The sequence below is a fragment of the Chlorocebus sabaeus genome, chromosome 6 (assembly GCF_047675955.1).
Source record: "Chlorocebus sabaeus isolate Y175 chromosome 6, mChlSab1.0.hap1, whole genome shotgun sequence".
Taxonomy (NCBI): Eukaryota; Metazoa; Chordata; class Mammalia; order Primates; family Cercopithecidae; genus Chlorocebus; species Chlorocebus sabaeus.
The window spans coordinates 2,323,716-2,349,387 of record NC_132909.1 but is presented as its reverse complement, the minus strand read 5'-3'; the positions used below and the strand labels follow the sequence as shown (position 1 = coordinate 2,349,387).

Sequence of the window (25,672 nt, the reverse complement as noted above, 5' to 3'; positions counted from 1 at the left end):
TGGATGGACCTTGAAGACACTAGGCTAACTGAAGGAAACACATCACAAAAGGATATGTATTGAATGATTCCATTCATATAAAATGTCTAGAATCAGCAAATCCATTTAAATACTAAAAGTAGATTAGTGGTTGCCTAGGGCTGGGGTGAATGGGGAAACTTAGAGGGTGAGGACTAAGGGCAGGGATTCTCTTTGAGGGTGATTAAAACGTTCTAAAATTGTAGGGATGGTTACAATCTGAATATTCTCAATCACGATTGCACACTTTCAATGGGTGAATTGTATGGTTTGTGAAATTTGTTTCCATAAATCTATCACAAAACCGTAGAGAAGGCAATAAGATACATCCATCTGAAGTCAGCATTGTATACATGATGACTCCAAAGCCCAGAGACAGATTTGCCCATGGTAGATCAGTTGAGAGAAAGTCTGATTTTTTTTTTTCCCCCCCAGACTGAGACGTCATCTTTGTGTTAGATCTTTTTTCTTTTTCTATTTCTTTCCTTCTCCACCTCCCCACCCCCGCCCACACACAGAGTCTCACTCTGTCACTCAGGCTGGAGCGCAATGGTAGGATCTCAGCTCGCTGCAACCTCTGCCTCCCGGGTTCAAGCAATTCTCCTGTCTCAGCCTCCTGAGTAGCTGGGATTACAGGCACCCGCCTCCATGCCCGGCTAATTTTTGTATTTTTAGTAGACAGGCTACTGTCTACTAAAAATGTTGGCCAGGCTGGTCTCGAACTCCTGACCTCAGGTGATACACCCACCTCGGCCTCCCAAAGTGCTGAGATTACAGGTTTGAGCTACTGCGCCTGGCCTAGATCTTATAAATTCTATGTAACTTCAGATTCTTTCATCTCTTACATGACGAATCTATTTAGTCTAATAGATCAAATGTATTATGCTCACAACATAGCTCCTAATGGAAATCCACCCCAACAAGGAAAGGTATTCCCCTAGTGGCTTTTTTTGTTTTGCTTTTTTTTTTTTTTTTTTTTTTTTTTTGGTTAAACAGAGTCTCGCTCTGTCACCCAGGCTGGAGTGCAGTGGCGCGATCTTGGCTCACTGCAAGCTCCGTTTCCCAGGTTCACGCCATTCTCGTGCCTCAGCCTTCCAAGCAGCTGGGACCACAGGCACCTGCCACCACGCCTGACTAATTTTTTTGTGTTTTTAGTAGAGGTGGGGTTTCACTATGTTAGCCAGGATGGTCTCCATCTCCTGACCTCGTGATCCACCTACCTTGGCCTCCAAAGTGCTGGGATTACAGGCGTGAGCCACTGTGCCCGACCTTTTTTTTTTTTTCTTTCCAGATAACTAAATGCCGGTTTACATATCATAAAACCTTAAGAATACAGTTCAAGAATTTGTAAACATGAAACAATCACCACAGTCCAGTCTTAGGATTTTTCTATCGCCCAAAAAAACATCCTTCAGGAAAGACAAAAGAACAAGGTGGAGAAAATTGGCATGTTTTATTTTTGCATAATTTGGAATGAACTTAAAATTACTTTTCCTGAACCTATTACTGGAATGAATGACACTTACTAGTGTCATTCAAAGAACAATGAATGACTTCCTTCTAGTGTTAAACCACTCTTGCTTTCCTGAAATACATGTGACATAAGCAGCATTACATACCTTTTGATACAGTTCTGGACACAGTTTGCTGATAAATCACTTCGAATTTGGCGTCTGTGTTTGAGTGAACCGGTCTGTAATCTCGTCATACTTTCCTTGCTTTTTTAAAGTTGAAAGAAAATTCACATATCATAAAATTCATCCTAATACAATTCAGTGTTTTAGTGTATTAACAAAGTTGTGCCACGATCACTGCTATCTAATTTTGGGAAATTTTCATCATCCCAGAAAACCACATACCTATTAGCCGTCATCCCCCCACACCCAAGCCCTGGAAATCAGTCATCTACTTTGTGTCTGTGATTTTTGCCTTTTCTGGACCTTCCATATAAATGAAACTGGATGCTTTGTTGTATTTTGCAACTTGCTTCCTTCATTTAACATAATACCTTAAAGATTTGTCAGTATCATAGCCTGTTTCAGGACTTCATAAGTTTTTACGGCTAAACAGTAGTCCGGCCGGGCGCGGTGGCTCACGCCTGTAATTCCAGCACTTTGGGAGGCCAAGGCGGGCAGATCACGAGATCAGGAGATCGAGACCATCCTGGCTAACACAGTGAAACGCCGTCTCTACTAAAAATACAAAAAATTAGCCGGGCGTGGGGGCGGACACCTGTAGTCCCAGCTACTCGGGAGACTGAGGCAGGAGAATGGTGTGAACCTGGGACGCGGAGCTTGCAGTGAACCCAGATGGTGCCACTGCACTCCAGCCTGGGCGACAGGGTGAGACTCTGCCTCAAAAAAAAAAAAAAAAAGGTATTCCATTTACATATATAAATGTATATAAAACACTTCTTGTTCATTTATCACATGATGGACTGGACATTTGGGGGTTTTTTTGTTTTTTTTTTTTTGGTCATTATGAATGATGCAGCTGTGGATTCTCGTGTTTGTCTGTGTAGACGTGTTTTCGATTCAGGGAGGCGTATACCTAGGAGTGGAATTGGTGGGTCATATGGCAACTGTGTTTAACTTTTTGAGGAGCTGCCAAACGGTTTTTCTAAAGTGACTGCACCATTTTGCATCCTCACCAACACCTTAATGAAAGCTACAGTAACATTTGCTCCTCTGTTTTTTATTGTAACTATCGTAGTAAGTATGAAATATGCACTGTGGTTTTGATTTGAATCTCCCTAATTATGTTCAGAACCTTTTCATGTGCTAACTGGCCACTTCTGTATCTTCAGAGAAATGTATATTCAAATTCTTGGTCCATTTTTAACTTTATTGTTGATTTGCAATAATTTACTAAGGTTCTATCCAGATTATATAGAGACATGATTTAAAATATATATTTCCCTGTTCTCTGGATTGTCTTTTCACATTCCTGATGTTGTCCTTTGAAGCATAGCGGGGTTTAATTTTATGAAGATAAATTTATTTCCTTGATTGATTGTGCTTTTGGTGTTATATCTTTAAAAAATTACTTAACCTGGCTGGGCACGGTGGCTCACGCCTGTAATCCTAGCACTTTGGGAGGCCAAGGCGGTGGATCATGAGGTCAGGATATCCAGACCATCCTGGCCAACATGGTGAAACCCCATCTCTACAAAAATTTAGCTGGGCATGGTGGCACATGCCTGTAGTCCTAGCTACTTGAGAGGCTGAGACAGGGGAATCCCTTGAACCTGGGAGGCAGAGGTTACAGTGAGCTGAGATCACACCATTGCACTCCAGCCTAGTGACAGAGCAACACTCCATCTCAAAAAAAAAAAAAAAAAAATTGGGCTTAACCCAAAATCAGAAGGTCAAAATCAGAAGGTTTACACCAATATTTCCTCTTAAGGATTTTGTAGTTACAGCTCTTAAAAACATTTAGGTCTTTTTTTTTTTTTTTGAGACGGAGTCTTGCTCTGTAGCCCGGACTGGAGTGCAGTGGCCGGATCTCAGCTCACTGCAAGCTCCGCCTCCCAGGTTTACGCCATTCTCCTGCCTCAGCCTCCCAAGTAGCTGGGACTACAGGCGCCCGCCACCTCGCCCGGCTAGTTTTTTGTGTTTTTAGTAGAGACGGGGTTTCACCGTGTTAGCCAGGATGGTCTCGATCTCCTGACCTCGTGATCCGCCCGTCTCGGCCTCCCAAAGTGCTGGGATTACAGGCTTGAGCCACCGCGCCCGGCCAAAACATTTAGGTCTTTAAACATTTTGAGCTAATTTTGTATATGGCATGAAGTAGAGGGCTCAACTTCATCCTTTTGTTTGTAGATAACCAGTTCTCCAGCAATATTTATTGAAAACACTATTCTTTCTCATTGTCTATATTCTTGTCTAAAATCAGAGATGTGTGGGATTACTTTTAAACTTTCAAGTCTATTCCGTTGATCTCTATATCTGACCTTATACCTGAACCACACTGACTTAATTACTGTTGCTTTATAGTTTTGAACTCAAAGTGTGATTCTCCAACTTGACTTCAAGATAGATTGGCTATTCTGGGTCTCTTGAATTTCCATGTGAATTTTAGTATCAATCAGCTTGACAATTTCTGCCAACAACAAAGGTAGCTGGGATTTTGATAAGATTGCATTATGTCATGTAGATTAATGTTGGGTATATGACACAGTAACAACATTAAGTCTTCAACCAATGGACACATGGTGGTCTTTCCATTAATTTAGGGTTTTCTTAATTTTTTTCTGTTATGTTTGTGGCTTTCAGGATACAAGTCTCTCATTTCATTTGTTAAACTTATTCTGAAATTTTTTGTTCTATGCTATTATAAGTGGAGTTCTTTTTTTGTTTGTTTGACAGAGTTTCGCTCTTGTTGCCCAGGCTGGAGTGCAGTGGCGTGATCTCGGCTCATTGCAATCTCTGCCTCCTGGGTTCAAGCAATTCTCCTGCCTCGGCCTTCCAGTACATGGGATTACAGGCACATGCCACCACACCTGGCTAATTTTTTTTGAATTTTTAGTAGAGATGGGGTTTCACCATGTTGGCCAGGCTGGTCTCAAACCCCTGACCTCAAATGATTCACCTGCCTCAGCCTCCCAAAGTGCTGGGATTACAGGCATGAGCCACTGTGCCAGACCAAGTTGTTCATTTTATTTTGTTTACTGCCAGTGTATAGAAATACTTTTGATTTTGAATAGTCTGGTCTTGAATTCAGGGCTTATGTTACTGGCACACTCTGCCCTGGCGCTGAGCCAGTGATTCTGTCCTCTAAACTGGTCAGAAAATTAAATATGGCATGGCTAAGTTTATCTGGGGTGACCAACATCTCTGATTTGAATAATATAGACAGTATGTTTGTGTTTCTTCTTCTCCCTCCTCTTTTGCTGGAATTTCACAAGCTGTGTGACAAGAGAGTGCTGCAGCGGCAGAGACAAAAGAACAAGGTGAAGGAAATAGATTTATTCATTTGTTGCCCTCCTGGAAGAAAGCTGGGTGAGAAAAGTCCATGCAGTTCAAATGACGGGGAAATCCACTTTCCCTTTCTTCATTCTCATTTGTCTCTGGTGTATGAGTCCTTTCCCTAAGAGATCTTGGGATCAGCACCATGGACAGAACCTTGCATGTTCTCTGATTATTCACACTACTGTTTTTTGATTTTTAACTGAAAAATAAGAATTGTATATATTTACGGGCTCATGAGGCTTCAATACATGTATATATTGTAGAATGATCAAATCAGGGTAACTAGCATATCCATCACCTCAAATATTCTTTGTACTGAGAAAATTTTGTTTATTTTGAGACGGAGTTTTGTTCTTGTGGCCCAGGCTGGAGTGCAATGGCATGATCCCGGCTCACTGCAACCTCCGCCTCCTGGGTTCAAGCGATTCTCCTGCCTCAGCCTCCCAAGTAGCTGGTGCTACAGGAGTGCACTACCACACCCAGCTAATTTCGTATTTTTAGTAGATACAGGGTTTCTGCATGTTGGTCAGGCTCGTCTCGAACTCCCAACCTCGTGTGATCTGCCTGCCTCAGCCTCCCAAAGTGCTAGGATTACCAGCTTAAGCCACCGCGCCCAGCCATGCTGAGAACATTTAAAATCCTCTTTTAGCTATTTTGAAATATACATTGTTATTAACCAGTCACCACTGTTGTGCAGTAGAACACCAGAACTTACTCCTCCTGTCTAGCTGTAACTTTGTACCTGTTGACTAATGTTTTCCACCTTTCCCGGTCCACTGTCTGCCCCACCAGCCTGTGGTAACCACCGTTCCACCCTCCAATTCTGAGTTAGACATTTTTAGGTTCCACATGTCAGATCCTCTGGTATTTCTCTGTGCCTGGCTTACTTCACTTAACATAATGTCCTCTAGGTTCCTTGACGTTGTAGCAAATGACAGAATTTCCTGTGTGTTTGGGCTGAATAACCCATTGTGTATATATACCACATCTTTTTTGTTTTGTTTTGTTTTGAAAGGGATTCTTGCTCTGTCACCCAGGCTGGAATGCAGTGTCACAATCTCAGCTCACCACAACCTCCTCCTCCTGGGTTCATGCCATTCTCCTGCCTCAGCCTCCTGAGTAGCTGGGACTACAGGCACCCACCACCATGATGCCTGGCTATTTTTGTATTTTTATTAGAGACAGGGTTTCACCGTGTTGGCCAGAATGGTCTCGATCTCTTGACCTCGTGATCCACCCACCTCAGCCTCCCAAAGTGCTGGGATTACAGACATGAGCCGCCGTGTCTGGCCAAAATCCTTTTCATTTCTTTAAGGTTGTTAGTTGTGACCCTCTTTCATTCCCGACTGCAGTAATTTTAGCCGTCTGGTTTTTTTTTGTTGTTTTTTTTGTTTTTTTTTTCTTGGTCAGTCTGGCTAAAGGTTTGTCAATTTTGTTCTTCTCAAAAAACAAACTGCTGGGTTTGTTTTCTCTATTGTATTTCCATTCTGTATTTTGTTTACTTCTGTTCTTTATTCCCTTTCTCTGTCCATTTTGGGGTTAGTTTGCTGCTCACTAACCCCAAAAAGGGTTCTTTGCTGCTTTAAGGTGGGAAGTTATGTTATATTTCAGATCTTGGGCATTTATAGCTATAAATTTTCCTTTATGCACGGCTCTATCTACACACCGTAAATACTACTGTGTTTTGTTTCCACTCATTTCAAAGTATTTAATTCCCTTTTGTTTCCCCGCTTTGACCTATTGAGGTCGCACGATTGTGGCTTCACTTCTATGTATTTGGAAATTTTCAAATTTTCTTACTGATTTCTAATCTTATTTCATTGTGTTAAGAGAGCATACTTTGTATAATTTCAAAGCACATCAACTTGAAGCATGTTTTATGCCTGATATGTCTATCTTGGAGAAGGTCTGTTTGCAGTTGAGAAGGGCATGTTTTCTGCTTCTGGGTGGAGGGTTCGCTTGATACCTGCCTCCACTGTTTTCCGTGTCGGTACATAGCATCACTATATGCCTGGTCATTTACACCAAAAGCTTCAAGTCACTTTTTTTTCTGGTTTGCTTTTGAGATGGAGTCTCACTCTGTCTCCCAGGATGGAGTGCAGTGGTGCAATTTTGGCTCACTCCGCCTCCCAGGTTTAAGCAATTCTCGTGCCTCGACTTCCTAAGTAGCTGTATTTTTTAATATTTCTTTTCTCCACCTTATATCTAGCAAATCAGAAAATCACATGGTCTCTACCTGTAATATATGACCCATTTGTTCACAGTTCTTCCCATCTGCTGTATTTAAAGGCATTTCATTTGCATCTCAAATGCAATTCATTTTTACGTACAATCCATTTTTCATACAATAACCAAGGTGATCTAAAAATTTACATCTGTAACTTTACTCCCCTGCTTAAAAATCCTTAAATGGTTTTTATTCTGTTTGTGATTCTTTGAAAAATAGATAATTTTTCTCTAATTTACAAGACAAAGACCACCCTAATGATTATTCTTTAAAATGGCAAATCTATTCTCATAGATCCTAAGAGGAATTTGTATTTAGCCTCACATGGTAACTATGTCCTGATAAATATATATAGTTGTTATTCTCAGTCAGTGGTAGCTACTATGTGCCAGAGGCTGTGTTATTACTCTACTAAATCATCTCCACAGCAACTCAACAATGTAGGAATAATTTCTTCGCCTTTGTAGATGAACATCCAGAAACATGTAACCTCAGTAATTGATGAAGATCTTACAAGTAGTATATGACAATTCATTTGAATCCTGTGTCTGACTCAAATCCTTAATTCTTTTTTTAAGAGGCAGAGTTTTGCTATATTGCTGAGACTGCAATGCAGTGGCTATCCACAAGCACGACCGTGGCACACTACAGCCTCAAACTGCTGGGCTCGAGTGATCCTCCTGCCTCAGCCTCCCGAGTAGCTGGGACTACAGGCATGTATCACAACATCTGGCTCTAAGATCCTTAATTCTTAACTGTAGGTTTTACCCCTCATTTAATTTTTGTATTCTTATTAATTTTTTTGAGACGGGGTCTCGCTCTGTCACCCAGGCTGGAGTGCAGTGGCACGATCTCAGCTCACTGCAAATTCCGCCTCCCGGGTTCAAGTGATTCTCCTGCCTCAGCCTCCTGAGTAGCTGGGATTACAGGCACATGTCACCACGTCTAGCTAATTTTTGTATTTTTTTAGTAGAGACTGGGTTTCATCATATTGGTCAGGCTGGTCTTGAACCCCTGACCTCAGGTGATCTGCCTGCCTCTGCCTCCCAAAGTGCTGGGATTACAGGCGTGAGCCACCATGCCTGACCTACCCCTCATTTTAATAACTTGTGCAAGGCTCTCCAAGGAGAAATGAGCCTGGGACTCTTACTCTCAAGCCTTGAATTAGTGCTCATTGTACTAGCACATTCTGTCTTCTAGCTGAGCCAGTGGTTGCCATGCTTTAAACTGGCCAGAAAACTAAATACGGCATGACTGAGCTTATCTTGGGGGTGTCTGACATATCTGATTTGAATAATAAACACAAGTATGTTGGAATTCATTCTTCATTTGCAGAAATTTCACAAGCTATGGAACAAGAAAGTGCCACAGCAGCCGAGACAGAAGAACAAGGTGAGGAAAATAGATTTATTCCTTGGTTGCCCTCCTGGAAGAAAGTTGGGTGAAAGAAGTGTAAGTAGTTTACTTGCAAGGGCATGTAGTTTAGATTGCCTTTCTTCATTCTCATTTGTCTCTGGTGTCAACCCCTTCCCTTCAAGCTCTTGATCAGTCCCATGGATAGAGCTACACAAGTTCACTATGATTATCTACAGTTAGATACTATGAACACAAAATTCTAAAGAACCCATAATTCTAGGCGACTTGAGTCAACCATAACTTTGATGGATGCTAAACATATGGCCAAGAATAGTCAAGTGCTTTCTTCAAACTTAAGTGGCAGTAATTTTCTTAATTCCTTCTATCAACTAATATGTACATGAACACCTACCTGCCTTTGAAGAATTGTGATGGAATTACAGTGGTAAGAAAAACATGTCTTGCCTTCATGACTTTTTTTTTTTTTTTTTTTTTTTTTTGAGAAGGAGTGTTGCTCTGTCACCCAAGCTGGAGTGCAATGGCACGATCTTGGCTCACTGAAACCTCTGCCTCCCGGGTTCAAGCGATTCTTCTGCCTCAGCCTCCCAAGTAGCTGGGATTACAGGTGCCTATCACCATGCCCAGCTGGTTTTTGTATTTTTAGTAGAGATGGGGTTTCACCATATTGGCCAGGCTGGTCTCGAACTCCTGACCTCATGATCTGCCCGCGTTGGCCTCCCAAAGTGCTGGGATTACAGGCGTGAGCCACCAAGCCGACCTACCCCTCATTTTAATAACTTGTGCAAGGCTCTCCAAGGTGAAATGAGCCTGGGACTCTCACCCTCAAGCCTTGAATTAGTGCTCATTGTACTAGCACATTCTGTCTTCCAGCTGAGCCAGTGGTTGCCATGCTTTAAACTGGCCAGAAAACTAAATATGGCATGACTGAGCTTATCTTGGGGGTGTCTGACATATCTGATTTGAATAATAAACACAAGTATGTTGGAATTCATTCTTCTTTTGCAGAAATTTCACAAGCTATGGAACAAGAAGGTGCCACAGCAGCTGAGACAGAAGAACAAGGTGAGGAAAACAGATTTATTCCTTGGTTGCCCTCCTGGAAGAAAGTTGGGTGAAAGAAGTGTAAGTAGTTTAGTTGCAAGGGTATATAGTTTAGATTGCCTTTCTTCATTCTCATTTGTCTCTGGCATCAACCCCTTTCCTTCACGCTCTCGATCAGTCCCATGGATAGAGCTATGCACATTTACTGTGATTATCTACAGTCAGATACTATGAAGACAAAATTCTAAAGAACCCATAATTCTAGGCGACTCGAGTCAACCATAACTTTGTTTGATGGATGCTAAACATACGGCCAAGAGTGGTCAAGTGCTTTCTTCAAACTGTTTCCTGATTTTCTTTCTACCCTCTCTGACTTCAGAATGTGGAGGTGACAAATGGGACTACAAGAGTCACGTGGTGACCAAATTCGCCGTGAAGGAGGATGTACGTCGTGGTTTTGAAAAAACCGCTGACTGGCCAGAAATGCAAATGTTGGCTGGTGCTTTTAATTCAGACCAATGGGGCTTCCGGCCTCACACGGTGGTTCTACACGGAAAGTCAGGAATTGGGAAATCGGCTCTGGCCAGAAGGATCGTGCTGTGCTGGGCACAAGGTGGACTCTACCAGGGAATGTTCTCCTACGTCTTCTTCCTCCCTGTTAGAGAGATGCAGCAGAAGAAGGAGAGCAGTGTCGCAGAGTTCATCTCCAGGGAATGGCCAGACGCCCAGGCTCCAGTGACGGAGATCATGTCCCGACCGGAAAGGCTGTTGTTCATCATTGATGGTTTCGATGACCTGGGCTCTGTCCTCAACAGTGACACGAAGCTCTGCAAAGACTGGGCTGAGAAGCAGCCCCCGTTCATCCTCATCCAGAGTCTGCTGAGGAAAGTCCTGCTCCCAGAGTCCTTCCTGATGGTCACCGTCAGAGACGTGGGCATAGAGAAGCTCACGTCGGAGGTCGTGTCTCCCCGTTACCTGTTTGTTAGAGGAATCACCGCAGAACAAAGAATCCACTTGCTCCTCGAGCGTGGGATCGGTGAGCATCAGAAGACGCAAGGGTTGTGTGCGATAATGAACGACCGTAAGCTGTTCGACCAGTGTCAGGTCCCTGCCGTGGGCTCTCTGATCTGCGTGGCTCTGCAGCTGCAGGATGTGGTGGGGGAGAGCATCGCCCCCTTCGGCCAAACGCTCACAGGCTTGTACGCGGCTTTTGTGTTTCATCAGCTCACCCCTCGAGGCGTGGCCCGGCGCTGCCTCAATCTGGAGGAGAGAGTTGTCCTGAAGCGTTTCTGCCGCATGGCTGTGGAGGGAGTGTGGAATATGAAGTCTGTGTTTGATGGTGACGACCTCATGGTTCACGGACTCGGGGAGTCTGAACTCCGTACTCTGTTTCACATGAATATCCTTCTTCGAGACAGCCACTGCGAGGAGTTCTACACCTTCTTCCACCTCAGTCTCCAGGACTTCTGTGCTGCCTTGTACTACGTGTTAGAGGGGCTGGAGATCGAGCCGGCTCTCTGCCCTCTGTTCGTTGAGAAGACGAAGAGGTCCATGGAGCTTCAACAAGCAGGCTTCCACATCCACTTGCTTTGGATGAAGCGTTTCTTGTTTGGCCTGGTGAGCGAAGATGTAAGGAGGCCACTGGAGGTCCTGCTGGGCTGTCCCGTTCCCCTGGGGGTGAAGCAGAAGCTTCTGCACTGGGTGTCTCTGTTGGGTCAGCAGCCCAATGCCGCCACCCCGGGAGACACCCTGGATGCCTTCCGCTGTCTTTTCGAGACTCAAGACAAAGAGTTTGTTCGCTCGGCATTAAACGGCTTCCAAGAAGTGTGGCTTCCGATTAACCAGAACCTGGACTTGATAGCATCTTCCTTCTGCCTCCAGCACGGTCCGTATTTGCGGAAAATTCGGGTAGATGTCAAAGGGATCTTCCCAAGAGATGAGTTAGCTGAGGCGTGGCCTGTGGTTCCTCAATGGTGAGTACCCCAGGCAATTTTATCCTATTCCTTGTGCTGAGCTCTGTGTCCCTACTGCTGGGACTTGACAAGACTTCTAGGAACTTCAAGGTCCCAGATAATTCTTTCAGGATGAATCCCCCAGATGATGTCTAGCTGGCTAAAATGCTAGGACCTGAATCTGGCTCATTGTCCATACCTGGGAAAGGTCTTTCAAAATACAGGGCCCCACCCAAGACTCTAAAGGAAAGGATCTGGGGTTGAAACCCAGGAATATGTGATTTATTTTATTTTTGAGACAGAGTCTCACTCTGTTGCCCAGGCTGGAGTGCAGTGGCACGATCTCGGCTCACTGCAAACTCCACCTCCCAGGCTCAAGCAATTCTTCTGCCTCAGCCTCCTGAGTAGGTGGGACTACAGGTACATACCACTACACCCAGCTAATTTTTGTAATTTTAGTAGAGATGGGATTTTGCCACGTTGGCCAGGCTGGTCTCGAACTCCTGACCTCAGGTGATCCACCGGCCTCAGCCTCCCAAAGTGCTGGGATTACAGGCATGAGCAAGCTCCTCCTGTCAATGTGATCACTCAGGTTTGTGGACTGCTTGTTTGGTATGGAGTCCAGGGCCGTGCTGTCCAGTAGAGGGTTCTGTGATGGAAATATTCCACGTGCCTTGTCCAGTAAGACAGCCACCAGCCTCATAAGCCTGTTGAGCACCTGAAATGTGGTGAGTGAGACTGTGGAGGCGAAACTTATCTTACTCCATTTCAACTCATTTGTATTTTTTTTCTTTTTTTGAGACAGAGTCTCACTGTGTCACCAAGGCCGGAGTACAGTGGCACAATATCAGCTCACTGCAACCTCTGCCTCCCAGGTTCAAGTGATTCTCTTGACTCAGCCTCCCAAGTAGCTGGGATTGTAGGCGGCACCACCACACCTGGCTAACTTTTCTATTTTTTTGTAGAGATGGGGTTTCGCCACGTTGGCCAGCCTGATCTCAAACTCCTGACCTCAGCCTCCCAAAGTGCTGGGATTACAGGCGTAAGGCACCGTGCCTGGCCTCGTTTGTATTTAAATAGCCGCACGTGGCTGATGCTTACTGAACAATGCCGGTCTAGAAAACACACTTTGCTGGACCATCTCAACGTTATCCTATGACCCAAAACACAGCAGCGAAGAATGTGGACAGGCTGGGTGGAAGAGGGTTGCCCGAAGCCAGGTTTTTGAGACCAGTCTGGGCAACAAAGTAAGACCCTCTCTGTGGACAGGCTGGGTGCAGCAGCTCATACCTGTAATCCCAGCACTTTGGGAGGACGAGGGAAGAGGATTGCTTGAGGCCAGGTTTTTTAAACCAGCCTGGGCAACAAAGTGTGGCCCTGTCTCTACAAGAAAATTTAAAACTAGCCACGGTGGAGGTGTGTGCCTGTGGTCCCAGCTCCTCAGGAGGCTGAGGCAGGGAGATCACTTGAGCCTAGGAACTGAATGCTTCAGTGAGTTATGATCACACCATTTCACTCCAGCATAGGTGACAGGGTGAGACCCTGTCCCTGGAAAAAAAAAAAATAATAATAAAAAGAATGTGGACATTCCCTGGTGGTCTAGTTGTTAGGAAAATTTTTTTAAAAAAGTGACCATGGCCACCCATCTGCTAATAAGTGAAGCCCAGGTCTGCTACTTCCTGGCAGTGTGACCTTGGGCAAGTTACTCTGCTGCTCTGTGCCTCAGTTTCCCCATCTGTAAAACAGAGGTCATGGCAGCTACCTATCCAGTTGTCAGGAGACAGTATACACAGCCGCAGCACTCAGGAACTGGGCCTGGCACTTACTAATAGATGTCAGCTAATGATACTACCAGAGCTAAATGGAGTGCTGGTGTATATGGTACACTGGGCAAACCTGGTTTTGAATTTTAGCTTTGCCACTAACTAGCCCTGTTGCCATTGACAATATGGCGGAAATGGCATCAACCTCATGGGTTTAAAACAGCATCAGATTCTCAAGTGGGGCTGGGCATGGTGACTCATGTCTGTAATCCCTGTACTCTGGGAGGCCGAGGCAGGTGGATCACCTACTACGAAAATTAGCCGGACATGCTGGTAAGTTCCTGTAATCATAGCTACTAGAGAGGCTGAGGCAGGAGAATTGCTGGAACCCAGGAGGAAGAGGTTGCAGTGAGCCGAGATGATGCCACTGCACTCCAGCCTGGGCAACAGAGTGAGACTCTGTCTTTTTAAAAAAAAAAAAAAAGGCTGGGTGTGGTGGCTCACTCCTGTAATCCCAGCACTTTGGGAGGCCAAGGCGGGTGGATCACCTGAGGTCGGGAGTTCAAGACCAGCCTGACCAACATGGAGAAACCCTGTCTCTACTAAAAATACAAAATTAGCCGGCATGGTGGCGCATGCCTGTAATCCCAGCTACTCGGGAGGCTGAGGCAGGAGAATCGCTTGAACCCAGGAGGCGGAGGTTGCGGTGAGCCGAGATTGTGCCATTGCACTCCAGCCTAGGCAAAAAGAGCGAAACTCCGTCTAAAAAAAAAACAAAAACAAAAACAAAAACAAACACCTCACATGAAACAGGTCCAGCACAACTCCTGGTGTGTGCTAAGGCCTTGATAACATGGCAGCTACCCTTGGTTGGAAAACAATTAAGTACAGATGCTTGCTTTGTGAGAGAAGAGCTCATGTCAGTGCAGAAAAAGATCGGCTTGCCCGTTATGTTCTTTCCACAATCAGGGGAGTTACAACCTGGGCAATTTTCCTGTAGATTGACTGAAAACGTGCACAACCACAAGGCTAAGCACTGAGATGGGAAATTTACATGTCATAAAAAATCACAGCTACTTGTGTTCACAAACCCCATGCTACACTTACCATTCACTTTTTTCTCTTTTTTTTTTTTTTTTTTTTTGAAACAATCTCCCTCTGTTGCCCCAGACTGGAGTGCGGCAGCATGATCTCGGCTCACTGCAACCTCCATCTCCTGGGTTCAAGCAGTTTTCCTGCCTCAACCTCCCGAGTAACTGAGATTACAGACACATACCACCATGCCCGGCTAATTTTTTGCATATTTAGTAGAGACAGGGTTTCACCATGCTGACCAGGCTGGTCTCAAATGCCTGACCTCAGGTGATCTGTCCACCCTGGCTTCCCAAAGTGCTGGGATTACATGCGTGAGCCACCACCCCCAGCTGTATTCACCTTTTTCTTTGACAAATAATTGTGTGTATTTATGGGGTGTGCTGTCATAGCTTGATACATGTATATACACTGTAGAATAATTAAATCATGATAATACATCTATTATCTTACCCTCTGTAACTTTTGGTGGTGAGAATATTTTAAAACTACCCTTTTAGCAATTTTAAGATACACATTATTAACTGCAATCACCCTGCTGTGCAGTATGTCATTAAAATTTATTCCTCCTAACTGAAATTTTGCATCCTTTGACCGACATCTCCCGAGTCCCTCCCTCCCAGTCTCTGGTAACCACCATTTCACTCTCTGCTTCTGTGAGGTTCATGTTCTTAGATTCTATGTGTAAGGAACATCAGGCAGTATTTGTCTTTCTGTGTGCCTGGCTTGTTTCACTTAATGTCCTCCAGGGTCATCTATTCATCTTTTTTTTTTTTTTTTTTTTTTTTTTTTTTTTTTTTTTGAGACGGAGTCTCACTCTGTCACCCAGGCTGGAATGCAGTGGCAAGATCTTGGCTCACTGCAACATCTGCCTCCTGGGTTCAAGCAGTTCTGCCTCAGCCTCCTGGGTAGCTGGAATACAGTTGCCCACCACCACACCCGGCTAACTTTTGTACTTTTAGTAGAGACGGGGTTTCACCATGTTGGTCAGGCTGGTCTCAAACTCCTGACGTTGTGATCCTCCCGCCTCAGACTCCAAAAGTTCTCGGATGACAGGCGTGAGCCACCGTGCCCAGCTTCTGTTTCTTTTATTCTTCAGGGCAAACCCATGAGGTTAACTCCCTGTTCACAAACGTGGGAAGGTATAAACTCAGACAGGAGATGACTGCCAGTGGATGGGAGACTAATTGCTCCAATGTTTAGGTGTACAATACAATGTTAACTACAGGCATGACATTGTACAGCAGATAATGTCACATTATCTCACATAACTCAAACTTCACAGCCATGGAAGAATAACTCCATCTCCCCGGCTCTCCAGTCACCTGGCAGCCTCCATTCTACTTTCTGTAATTTTAGATATTTCAAAGTAGAATCATGAGCCGAGTGTGGTGGTGGCTCACACCTGTCATCCCAGCACTTTGGGAGGCCGAGGCGGGTGGATCACCTGAGGTCAGGAGTTTGAGACCAGCCTGACCAACATGGTGAAACCCCATCTCTACTGAAAATACAGAAGTTGGCTGGGCGTGGTGGTGGGCACCTGTAATCTCAGCTACTTGGGAGGCTGAGGCAGGAAAATCACTTGAACTTGGGAGGCAGAGGTTGCAGTGAGCCAAGATCATGCCACTGCACTCCAGCCTGGGCGACAGAGACTCCGTCTCCAAAACAAAGTAGAATCATGCAGTATTTGCCCTTCTGTGACTGGTATAGCTCACTTAACACAATATCCTCCAGGTTGATCCACGCTGTCAAAAACGGTAGAATGTCTTCTTTAAGGATCAGTAATATTCTGTTTACGTATGTATAGCGTGTTTGTTTTTTTTTTTTTTTTTTGGAGATGGAGTTTCGCTCTTGTTGCAATGGCGCGGTCTCGGCTCACTGCAACCTCTGCCTCCCAGGTTCAAGCAATTCTCCTGCCTCAGCCTCCCGAGGAGCTGGGATTATACGCATGAACCACCATGCCTGGCTAATTTTGTATTTTTAGTAGAGACGGGGTTTCTCCATGTTGAGGCTGGTCTCCAACTCCTGACCTCAGGTGATCTGCCCGCCTCGGCCTCCCAAAGTGCTGGGATTATAGGCATAAGCCACCGCGCCTGGCCGTATCGCATGTTGTTTATCTGTTCATCCATGGATGGACATGTAAGTTTTCCACATCTGAGCTGTTATGAATAATGTCAGAGTGAGCGTGGGAGACCAAATACCTCTTCCGCATCCTGATCTCAGTTCTTCTGGGCTTACACCCAGAGGTAGGATTGCTAGGTCCTACAGTAGCTCTATTTCAACATTTTTAAAGGAACCTCTGTACTGTTTTCCAAAGCTGTTGCACAGTTTTACGTTCAAGTGGAGCTGGAATTGAAGCAAAGACCTGATGCAGGGCCAGGCACGGTGGCTCGCACCTGTAATCCCAGCACTTTGGGAGGCCGAGGCAGGGGCAGGTCATGAGATCAGGAGTTTGAGACCAGTCTGGCCAACATGGTAAAACCCCATCTCTATTAAAAATGCAAAAATTAGCTGCGCATGGTGGCAGGCGCCTGTAGTCCCAGCTACTCGGGAGGCTGAGGCAGGAGAATTGCTTGAACCCGGGAGGCAGAAGTTGCAGTGAGCTGAGATCACGCCACTGCACTGCAGCCTGGTAACAGAGTGAGACTCCATCTCAAAAAAAAAAAAAAAAAATCTGACTCAGGAGCTGGCAGTTCCTAGTCATGCCTGCATACCCCCTCGGGTATCAATATATCCAGGAGGCAGGGTGGACGCAGGGCTAGTCGTGCAAAGCCTGATGGCAGCCGCTAAGTTGCCTCAGAGTCTCTAAAGCTGCCCCGGTCTCACCTCGATAGCTCAGTCCCTCTCCTCCGACGTGTTGCCACAATTGTTCACCTTAAACTGCATCCCACGAGCCCATATTTCTGTCCCCCCCCCCAAACATAGGATGTGCCTCGATAGCTCTGTCCCTCTCCGACATGTTACCACGATTGCTCACGTTAAACTCCATCCCACGAGCCCATTTCTGTCCCCTGATGTAGGATGCGGGGTAAGACCCTCATGGAGGATCAGTGGGAAGATTTCTGCTCTGTGCTCAGCACCCACCCCCACCTGCGGCAGCTGGACCTGGGCAGCAGCATCCTGACAGAGCGGGCCATGAAGACCCTGTGTGCCAAGCTGAGGCATTCCACCTGCAAGATACAGACCCTGATGTAAGACTGCCCACCCCCTACAAGAGAATCCCTTCCCATGACGCTGTCCCAGCTCTCCCCTGCTCCTGAGAGGAGACCCATCTGAAACCCCTCAAGCTCAGCCTGAGGGCATCAGTGCCACCAAAGGTGTAGGAACCAAGTTCCCAAAAGCACAGAGTGGGGAGTTGCTAAAGACCTTGTGATCGGCTGGGCGCAGTGGCTCACGCCTGTAATCCCAGCATTTTGGGAGGCTAAGGTGGGAGGATCACAAGGTCAGGAGTTCGAGACCAGCCTGGCCAACATGGTGAAACCCCAGGTCTACTAAAAATACAAAAGAAAATTAGCAGGGCGTGGTGGTACGTGCCTGTAATCCCAGCTACTTGAGAGGCTGAGGCAGGGAAATTGTTTGAACCAGGGAGGTGGAGGTTGCAGTGAGCCAAGATCGCGCCACTGCACTCCAGCCTGGGCAACAGAGCGAGACTCTATCTCAGACAAAACAAAAACCTTGTGGTGTTACTGAAGCAGGTTCCTTGACACCAGGTTTGGACGGGTTTGGATGGATTAAACTCTTCAAGGCAAGGATTAATACGCTATTCCCAGTAGCTGGCCCATCACAGGCACTCAGGTATTCGTTGCTTTACAAGGAAATACAATTAGAAATTTGCAAGTTAGAATGGGAGAAGGATGGGAAGGATAAGTGAGGTCACAACAAAACGTCACCAGTGTCACATGTGTCTCCCCTTTCCTGTCTCCTGCAGGTTCAGGAATGCACAGATTGCCTCTGGTCTGCAGCACCTCTGGAGAACCCTCATTGCCAACCGTAACCTAAGATCCCTCAATTTGGGAGGCACCCACCTGAAGGAAGAGGATGTAAGGATGGCGTGTGAAGCCTTAAAACACCCAAAATGTTTGTTGGAGTCTTTGAGGTACGTCTCTGGTAGGGCTTTTGCCTTTCGTTTCTTCGTTTTTACTTTTGCTTGAAATGATTACAGAAAGAGGCAAAAATTAAAGAGCTGCAAAGATGAGAAAGTTTTGGTGATGGATGGTGGTGATGGTTGCAGGAGTTTAATGCCACTGAATTGCACACCTAAATAATTAAAATAGTCCATTTTTGGTTATAAATGCTTTATCACAATAAAAACTCAGTTTCATTAAAAAATTTTTATGCTTGGGAGGCCGAGGCGGGGGCGGATCACAAGGTCAAGAGATCGAGACCATCCTGGCTAACACAGTGAAACCTCGTCTCTACTAAAAATACAAAAAAAAATGAGCCGGGCGTGGTGGCGGGCGCCTGTAGTCCCAGCTACTCAGGAGGCTGAGGCAGGAGAATGACCTGAACCTGGGAGGCAGAGCTTGCAGTGAGCCGAGAGGGCGCCACTGCACTCCAGCCTGGGTGACAGAGCGAGATTCCATCTCAAAAGAAAAAGAAAAAAATTATGCAGAGGCAAGGTCTCGTTCGGTTGCCCAGTCTGGTCTTTTTTTTTTTTTTTTTTTTTTTTTGAGATGGGGTCTCACTCTGTCGCTCAGGCTGGAGTGCAGTGGCGCGATCTCGGCTCACTGCAAGCTCTGCCTCCCGGGTTCACGCCATTCTCCTGCCTCAGCCTCCTGAGTAGCTGGGACTACAGGCGCCCACCACCACGCCCGGCTCATTTTTTGTATTTTTCTTTTTTTTTTTTTTTTTTTTTTTTTTTTTTTTAGTAGAGACAGGGTTTCACCATATTAGCCAGGATGGTCTTGATCTCCTGACCTCATGATCCGTGCACCTCAGCCTCCCAAGGTACTGGGATTACAGGCGTGTGCCACCGCGCCCGGCCTCGACAATGCTCTTACAGTGAAATCAGTGTGGTACATCGTTGCCTGAGACGGGCTTTGCTCCATCAGTGCTTGAGATCCATCCAAGCAGTCAAGTGTTCAACATTTTCTTCCTTTCTCTTGGTGACAGCCATTCGATGCTATGAAGTACCGCAGTTGAACCATTCCCCTGTCCAGGGACACGTTGCTTGGTTGGTTGGTTGGTTGGTTGGTTGGTTGGTTCCGGTTTGGGGCTCTCACTGTGGTTTGTAAGTCCTGGGAAGGTGGTTTGTTCATTAGATTAGCTTGGTCTAGAGATACAACTATTTAATGTTTATATAGTATTCTTTTCCATTTTTCTTTTCCTTTTTTTTTTTTTTTTTTTTTTTTTTTTTTTTTTTTTTTTTTTGAGACTGAGTCTAGCTCAGTTGCTCAGGTTGGTGTGCAGTGGTGTGATCTCAGCTCACTGCAACTTCTGCCCCCCGGGTTCAAGTGATTCTCCTGCCTCAGCCTCCCAAGTAGCTGGGATTACAAGCGTGCACCACCACACCTGGCTAATTTTTGTATTTTTAATAGAGATGGGGATTTTACCATGTTGGCCAGGCTGGACTCGAACTTCTGACCTCAAGTGATCCACCTGCTGCACCCTCCCAAATATAGTATTCTGAGACAGACAAGTACAAGCCCTGCTTTGAGCTTTGTTAGTTGGCACATCAACTAACATCGAAGAATAATAAGAAGAATTTGCTTTGCACCATGTGTGTGTTTGCCTGGTAGCCAGGGAACTGTACTTTAAAAAGATGTAACCCAGGGAAATTGGCCAAAGCATAGACGTTGTCTCAGGACGGAAATGCTGTGCCTGGCCTCGTGTGGGGTTTATCTGGGAACAGATTGGAGGAAGCTACATGCTCACTCTTTTGCTCACTCTCTGCACCACAAGTGCAGAGAGCTGGAGCTTAGATTCAAAGAATAAATAAGATACACATTGTCAGAAAAGATGCTGCCTGTCTCTGCAGGCTGGATCGCTGTGGATTGACCCACGCCTGTTACCTGAAGATCTCCCAAATCCTTACGACCTCTCCCAGCCTGAAGTCTCTGAGCCTGGCAGGAAACGAGGTGACAGACCAGGGAGTGACGCCCCTCAGTGATGCCTTGAGGGTCTCCCAGTGCGCCCTGCAGAAGCTGACGTGAGTGCCACTTCCTTTCCACTGGGATTATCGTGACTTCGATTCTCCAGTCATGGTGGGAGGGGAATGAGCAGATGCACAAACAGGGTGAGGAAGGAAGTTGGGACCTCCCGAGACTGCCCCAGTGTCAGGGTGTAAGAGTGACCTGATAAACATCTGTTCTTGCTGCCAAACTCTAAATGGGAGATACAAGGTGGAAGTGGGAATCAGCCAGATGGAAATTGAATAATGACCTTCCCTCCTGATAAAGCGCTCTTGGGCATGAGGCTTATGTGTGCAGCTTACACCGTGGGTTAGTGAATGCTTGTCCCCACGACTGGAGAGAGATGCCCGCCCACTCAGTCACTCAACGTGGGTGGGGGTCAGGCTCCCCTCTGCCTGATAAAGTCCAGGCCAGAGCTCGTGCATTCTGGGCTTCCAGACACAGAGAGACTCAAAAAGGAGGGTCTGAGCAGAGCATCACCCAAAATCCCAATCTCACCACCACCTCTGGAGACAAGGGAGCCCAGAGCAGGGATGAGCCCAGGCCTGTGTTATTCTAGCAGAAATGCCTCCGAGTGGAAATGCGAGGGGCGGCAGTTCTGCACCCTGACGCCTAAAGGGATATCACCTTTTTCCTTTTCCGTGTTAGAGTTTTGCTGTTGACCAGGCTGAGTGCAGTGGTAAGATCTTAGCTCACTGCAGCCTCGACCTCTTGGGCCCACGTGATCCTCCCGCCTTGTCCTCCCGAAGTTCTGGGACTACAGGTGTGAGCCACTGTGCCTGGCCCAAAGGACATGACTTGCTTACTGATAACTGATCAAGGGAGGGAGGAGAAGCAGCAGCAGAGTTACAGCACCCACTATTCAATGCTCACTGAGCTGTGCCAAGCACTGCGCTAAAATCCCTCCAACCCTTCCTCGCTGAGTTCTCAGAACAGGTCTACGGAACAGGTGCTGTTGATAACCCAGTTGACAGATGACACAGCTTCGGAAAGGCTGTGTCACTTGTCCCACAGTTGGACGGAGCTTGGATGGTGATGCCGGGAGTCAAGGGTGGGTCCGATTCAGGTTAGCCACCCAGTGTGGCAGCCAGTATCCACGTGTGGCCAGCCAAATCTAAATTAAATGGGGAAGTCAGTCTCCTCATCATACTAGACCCATGTCAAGAGCCCAGTAACCACGTGGGGTTAGCAGCTTCCATTCGGGACAGCACAGCTCTAGGTGACCTTGAATCTTAGCTGGATGGCAGTGCTGGTGTCACCAATGAGACATCCAGGCTTAGAGGGTGACAGGGTGTGGCCCCATCACACTCTGAGCTCTCAGTCTTGGGTGTCATTCTCAACGGGAAGGGGCTTTCACTCCAAGTTCTTGTTACAGCAAAACGTGTATCACTCATGTAGCAGACTGTGTCTGGAATCACCTCAGTGCTACATAAAAAGCTGCTTAAATGGCCAGGTGTGGTGGCTCACGCCTGTAATCCCAGCGCTTTGGGAGGCTGAGGCGGGCGGATCACCTGAGGTCAGCAGTTCAAGACCAGCCTGGCCAATGTGGTGAAACCCCATCTCTACTAAAAATACAAAAAAATTAGTTGGGCGTGGTGGAGGGCACCTGTAATCCCAGCTACTCGGGAGGCTGAGGCAGGAGACTCACTTGAACCTGGGAGAGAGAGGTTGCAGTGAGCCAAGGTCATGCCATTGCACTCCAGCCTGGGCAACAAGAGTGAAACTCCGTCTTAAAAAAAAAAAAAAAAAAAACAACTTCCTAAGCTTTAAAAAAGCGGACAGAGTATGTAGTTTATGTCTCAGGGTCATGATGTGTTAAATGTCCTGTTTTGGGGGGTGGTCTTGCTCTCTGTTCACCCAGCGGGACTACAGTGGCACAATCACAGCTCACTGCAGCCTCTACCTCCCAGGCTCCAGGGATCCTCCTGCCTCAGTTTCCCAAGTAACTGGGACTACATTCACATAACACCATGCCTGGCTAATTTTTTTAGAGACAGGGTCTTGCTATGTTGCCCAGGCTGGTCTTGAACTCTTGGGCTCAAGCAGTCCTCCTGCCTCAGCCTCTCAAAGTGCTGGGATTACAAACCTATAAGCCATGGTGCCTGGCCTAAGTGTACTTTCAAATTGGAAAAATTGGCGTGGTACAGTGGCTCACGCCTGTAATCCAACATTTTGGGAGGCCAAGGCAGGTGGATCACCTGAGGTCAGGAGTTTGAGACCAGCTTCAAGACCAGCATCACCAACATGGTGAAACCCTGTCTCTACTAGAAATACAAAAATTTGCCAAACATGCTGGTGCATGCCTATGATCCCAGCTACTCAGGAGGCTTAGGCAGGAGAATCATTTGAACCTGAGAGGCGGGGATTGCAGTGAGCTGAGATCATGCCACTGCACTCCAGCCTGGGCAACAGAGTGAGATTCTGCCTCAAATAAATAAAAATAAATAAGTAAATAAATAAATTGGAAAAATTACTCATTTTGGCAAAGCCTTACATCATGGCCATGTGGGAACTGGAAATGGCTAAGGAGAGAGCAGACCCAGGTTGCCCAGCCATTCCCCGTTGTGACTGGCAGATCTAATCACCCACGATACTTAGAGTATTTTCTTGGGACTGATACACTGGAGTTGAGTTTGCAAGTCAAAGGCACAGAGGATGTGACTTCACTATATGTCTGCAAGGACATGCCAACTATGGGGGTGATATGTCTTTCCCCTCCTTGCGAAGGAGGGGGAGAGATGGAACTTGAAGAAGGCGCACCTCATCATGTCCTCTCTGGGGTGCTCTCCTTGCAGACTGGAGGACTGTGGCATCACGGCCACGGGTTGCCAGAGTCTGGCCTCAGCCCTCGTCAGCAACCGGAGCTTGACACACCTGTGCCTGTCCAACAACGACCTGGGGAACGAAGGTGTGAATCTGCTGTGTCGATCCATGAGGCTTCCCCACTGTAGTCTGCGGAGGCTGATGTGAGTCTGGCTTGCTCCCCTGTGAGGACTTCCTAGCTTTCTAACATAGCGTGGTGTAGCTCTCAAAGCAGAAAGCAGTGGGGTGGGGTGTGGACATCGTCATATGAAGGGACCTAGTATGTGCCGAATTCTGTTCACATCTCCTAGATGTCATCCTTTCTTGGAAAATTCTGTGTCTGCCTTTGTGTTATCTTACAGTGGGAAGTCATTTGTTCAAGGACAGTCATGGAGCCATTGCCCCTGGGAGAGGTACAGGGTTAGCTTCCTGTGAACCTCTACTCACGTTTTCATCAGTCGAAAACTTTGTATTTCTTGTTTCTGTTCAATGGCTTTTACTTGATACACATTGTTCATTCGTTAACATTGAGCGCATGACCAACGGCACCGTGACTCGTGCCTGACAAAGTCCACCTAACACAGGTGATGGAACTCACAGCCTCCCCACCCTCCCCAGCATTGGAGGGTACTTTGGCGCTACGCTAGGAGGTCATTTTAAACAACAGAATTGCAGCGGGGCGCGGTGGCTCATGCCTGTAATCCCAGCACTTTGGGAGGCTGAGGCAGGTGGATCACTTGAGCTCAGGAGTTCAAGACCAGCCTGGCCAACATGGCGAAACCCTGTCTCTACTAAAAATACAAAAAAATTAATCGGGCGTGGTGGTGCACGCCTGTAATCCTAGCTACTCAGGAGGCTGAGGCAGGAGAATCACTTGCAAGGTGGAGGTGGCAGTGAGCCGAGATTGCACTATTGAACTCCAGCCTGGGCGACAGAGTGAGATTCCATCACACAAAAAAAAGAAAAGAAAATTGCCCACAAAAAGCACAAAAATCTAACAAACATGGCACTAAAGACCCTCATAAAGGACACTTGTTGACAGTGGAGAGCTGAAATCAGTTCAGCCTCCACTGGGAGCAACATGGGCGCCTGGAGACTCAAGTTCTGTGTTCTGCACACATGTGTGTCCAGGAAGGACTGAGCATTCCCGGTGTTGATTTGGAGAATTACCAACACATTTTAGCAAATAGGAAAATTCACAAATACAGAATCCATGAATAACGAGGATCAATTGTGTTGATTACTACTACGTTTATTCATTGCTAGTGATAGAGACAAATGCAGTTCTCATTTTTCCATAAGTTATTGGGGGTACAGGTGGTGATTGGTGACATGAGTAAGTTCTTGTTTTTTGAGACAGACTTGCTCTGTTGCCCAGGTTGGAGTTCAGTGGCACGATCTCAGCTCACTGCAACCTCTGCCTCCCCTCCCAGGTTCAAGCGATTCTCCTGCCTCAGCCTCCCGAGTAAATGTGGATTACAGGCATGCGCCACCATGCCCGGCTAATTTTTGTATTTTAAGTTGAGATAGGGTTTTGCCATGTTGTCCGGGCTGGTCTCAAACTCCTGACCTCAGGTGATCTGCCCACCTCGACCTCCCAAAGTGCTGGGATTACAGGCGTGAGACACCATGCCTGGTCAGGTTACATGAGTAAGTTCTTTGTGAGATTTTGGTGCACCCATCACCCGAGCAGTATACACTGCACCCTATTTGTAGTCTTTTATCCCTCATCCCTCTCCCACTCTTCCCCACCAAGTCCCCAAAGTCCATTGTATCATTCTTACACTTTTGCGTCCTCATAGCTTAGCTCCCACATATCAGTGAAAACATACAATCTTTGGTTTCCCATTCTTGAGTTACTTCACTTAGAATAATAGTCTCCAGTCTCATCCAGGTCACTGCAAATGCTGTTAATTCATTCCTTTTTATGGCTGAGTAGTATTCCATCGTGTGTATGTGTGTGTGTGATATGTATATGTATATATGTGTGTGTATGTATACACACACCATAGTTTCTTTATCCACTCATTGATATATATATGTATACAGACACACACCATAGTTTATCCACTCATTGATATATATGTATACACACACACACACACACCATAGTTTCTTTATCCACTCATTGATTGATGGGCATTTGGGTTGGTTCCAAGATTTTGCAATTGTAAATTTTGCTACTATAAACATAAGGGTGCAAGTATCTGTTTCGAATGATGACTTCTTTTTCTCTGGGTGGATACGCAGTAGTGGGATTACTGGATCAAACGGTAGGTCTACTTTTAGTTCTTTAAGG

The 25,672-nt window shown here is 46.2% G+C and overlaps 1 protein-coding gene across 1 annotated transcript in view; it reads left to right on the top strand.

Moving 5' to 3' along the window:
• Positions 1–25,672, top strand: part of NLRP5 (NLR family pyrin domain containing 5) — a 52,756-nt gene that overhangs the window by 7,302 nt on the left and 19,782 nt on the right. The window contains 8 exon segments of the mRNA XM_038006379.2: positions 4,910–4,969; positions 8,551–8,607; positions 9,598–9,654; positions 10,013–11,606; positions 17,461–17,631; positions 18,369–18,536; positions 20,418–20,588; positions 23,367–23,537. Of these exon segments, the coding sequence (XP_037862307.2) occupies positions 4,910–4,969; positions 8,551–8,607; positions 9,598–9,654; positions 10,013–11,606; positions 17,461–17,631; positions 18,369–18,536; positions 20,418–20,588; positions 23,367–23,537 (2,449 nt within the window).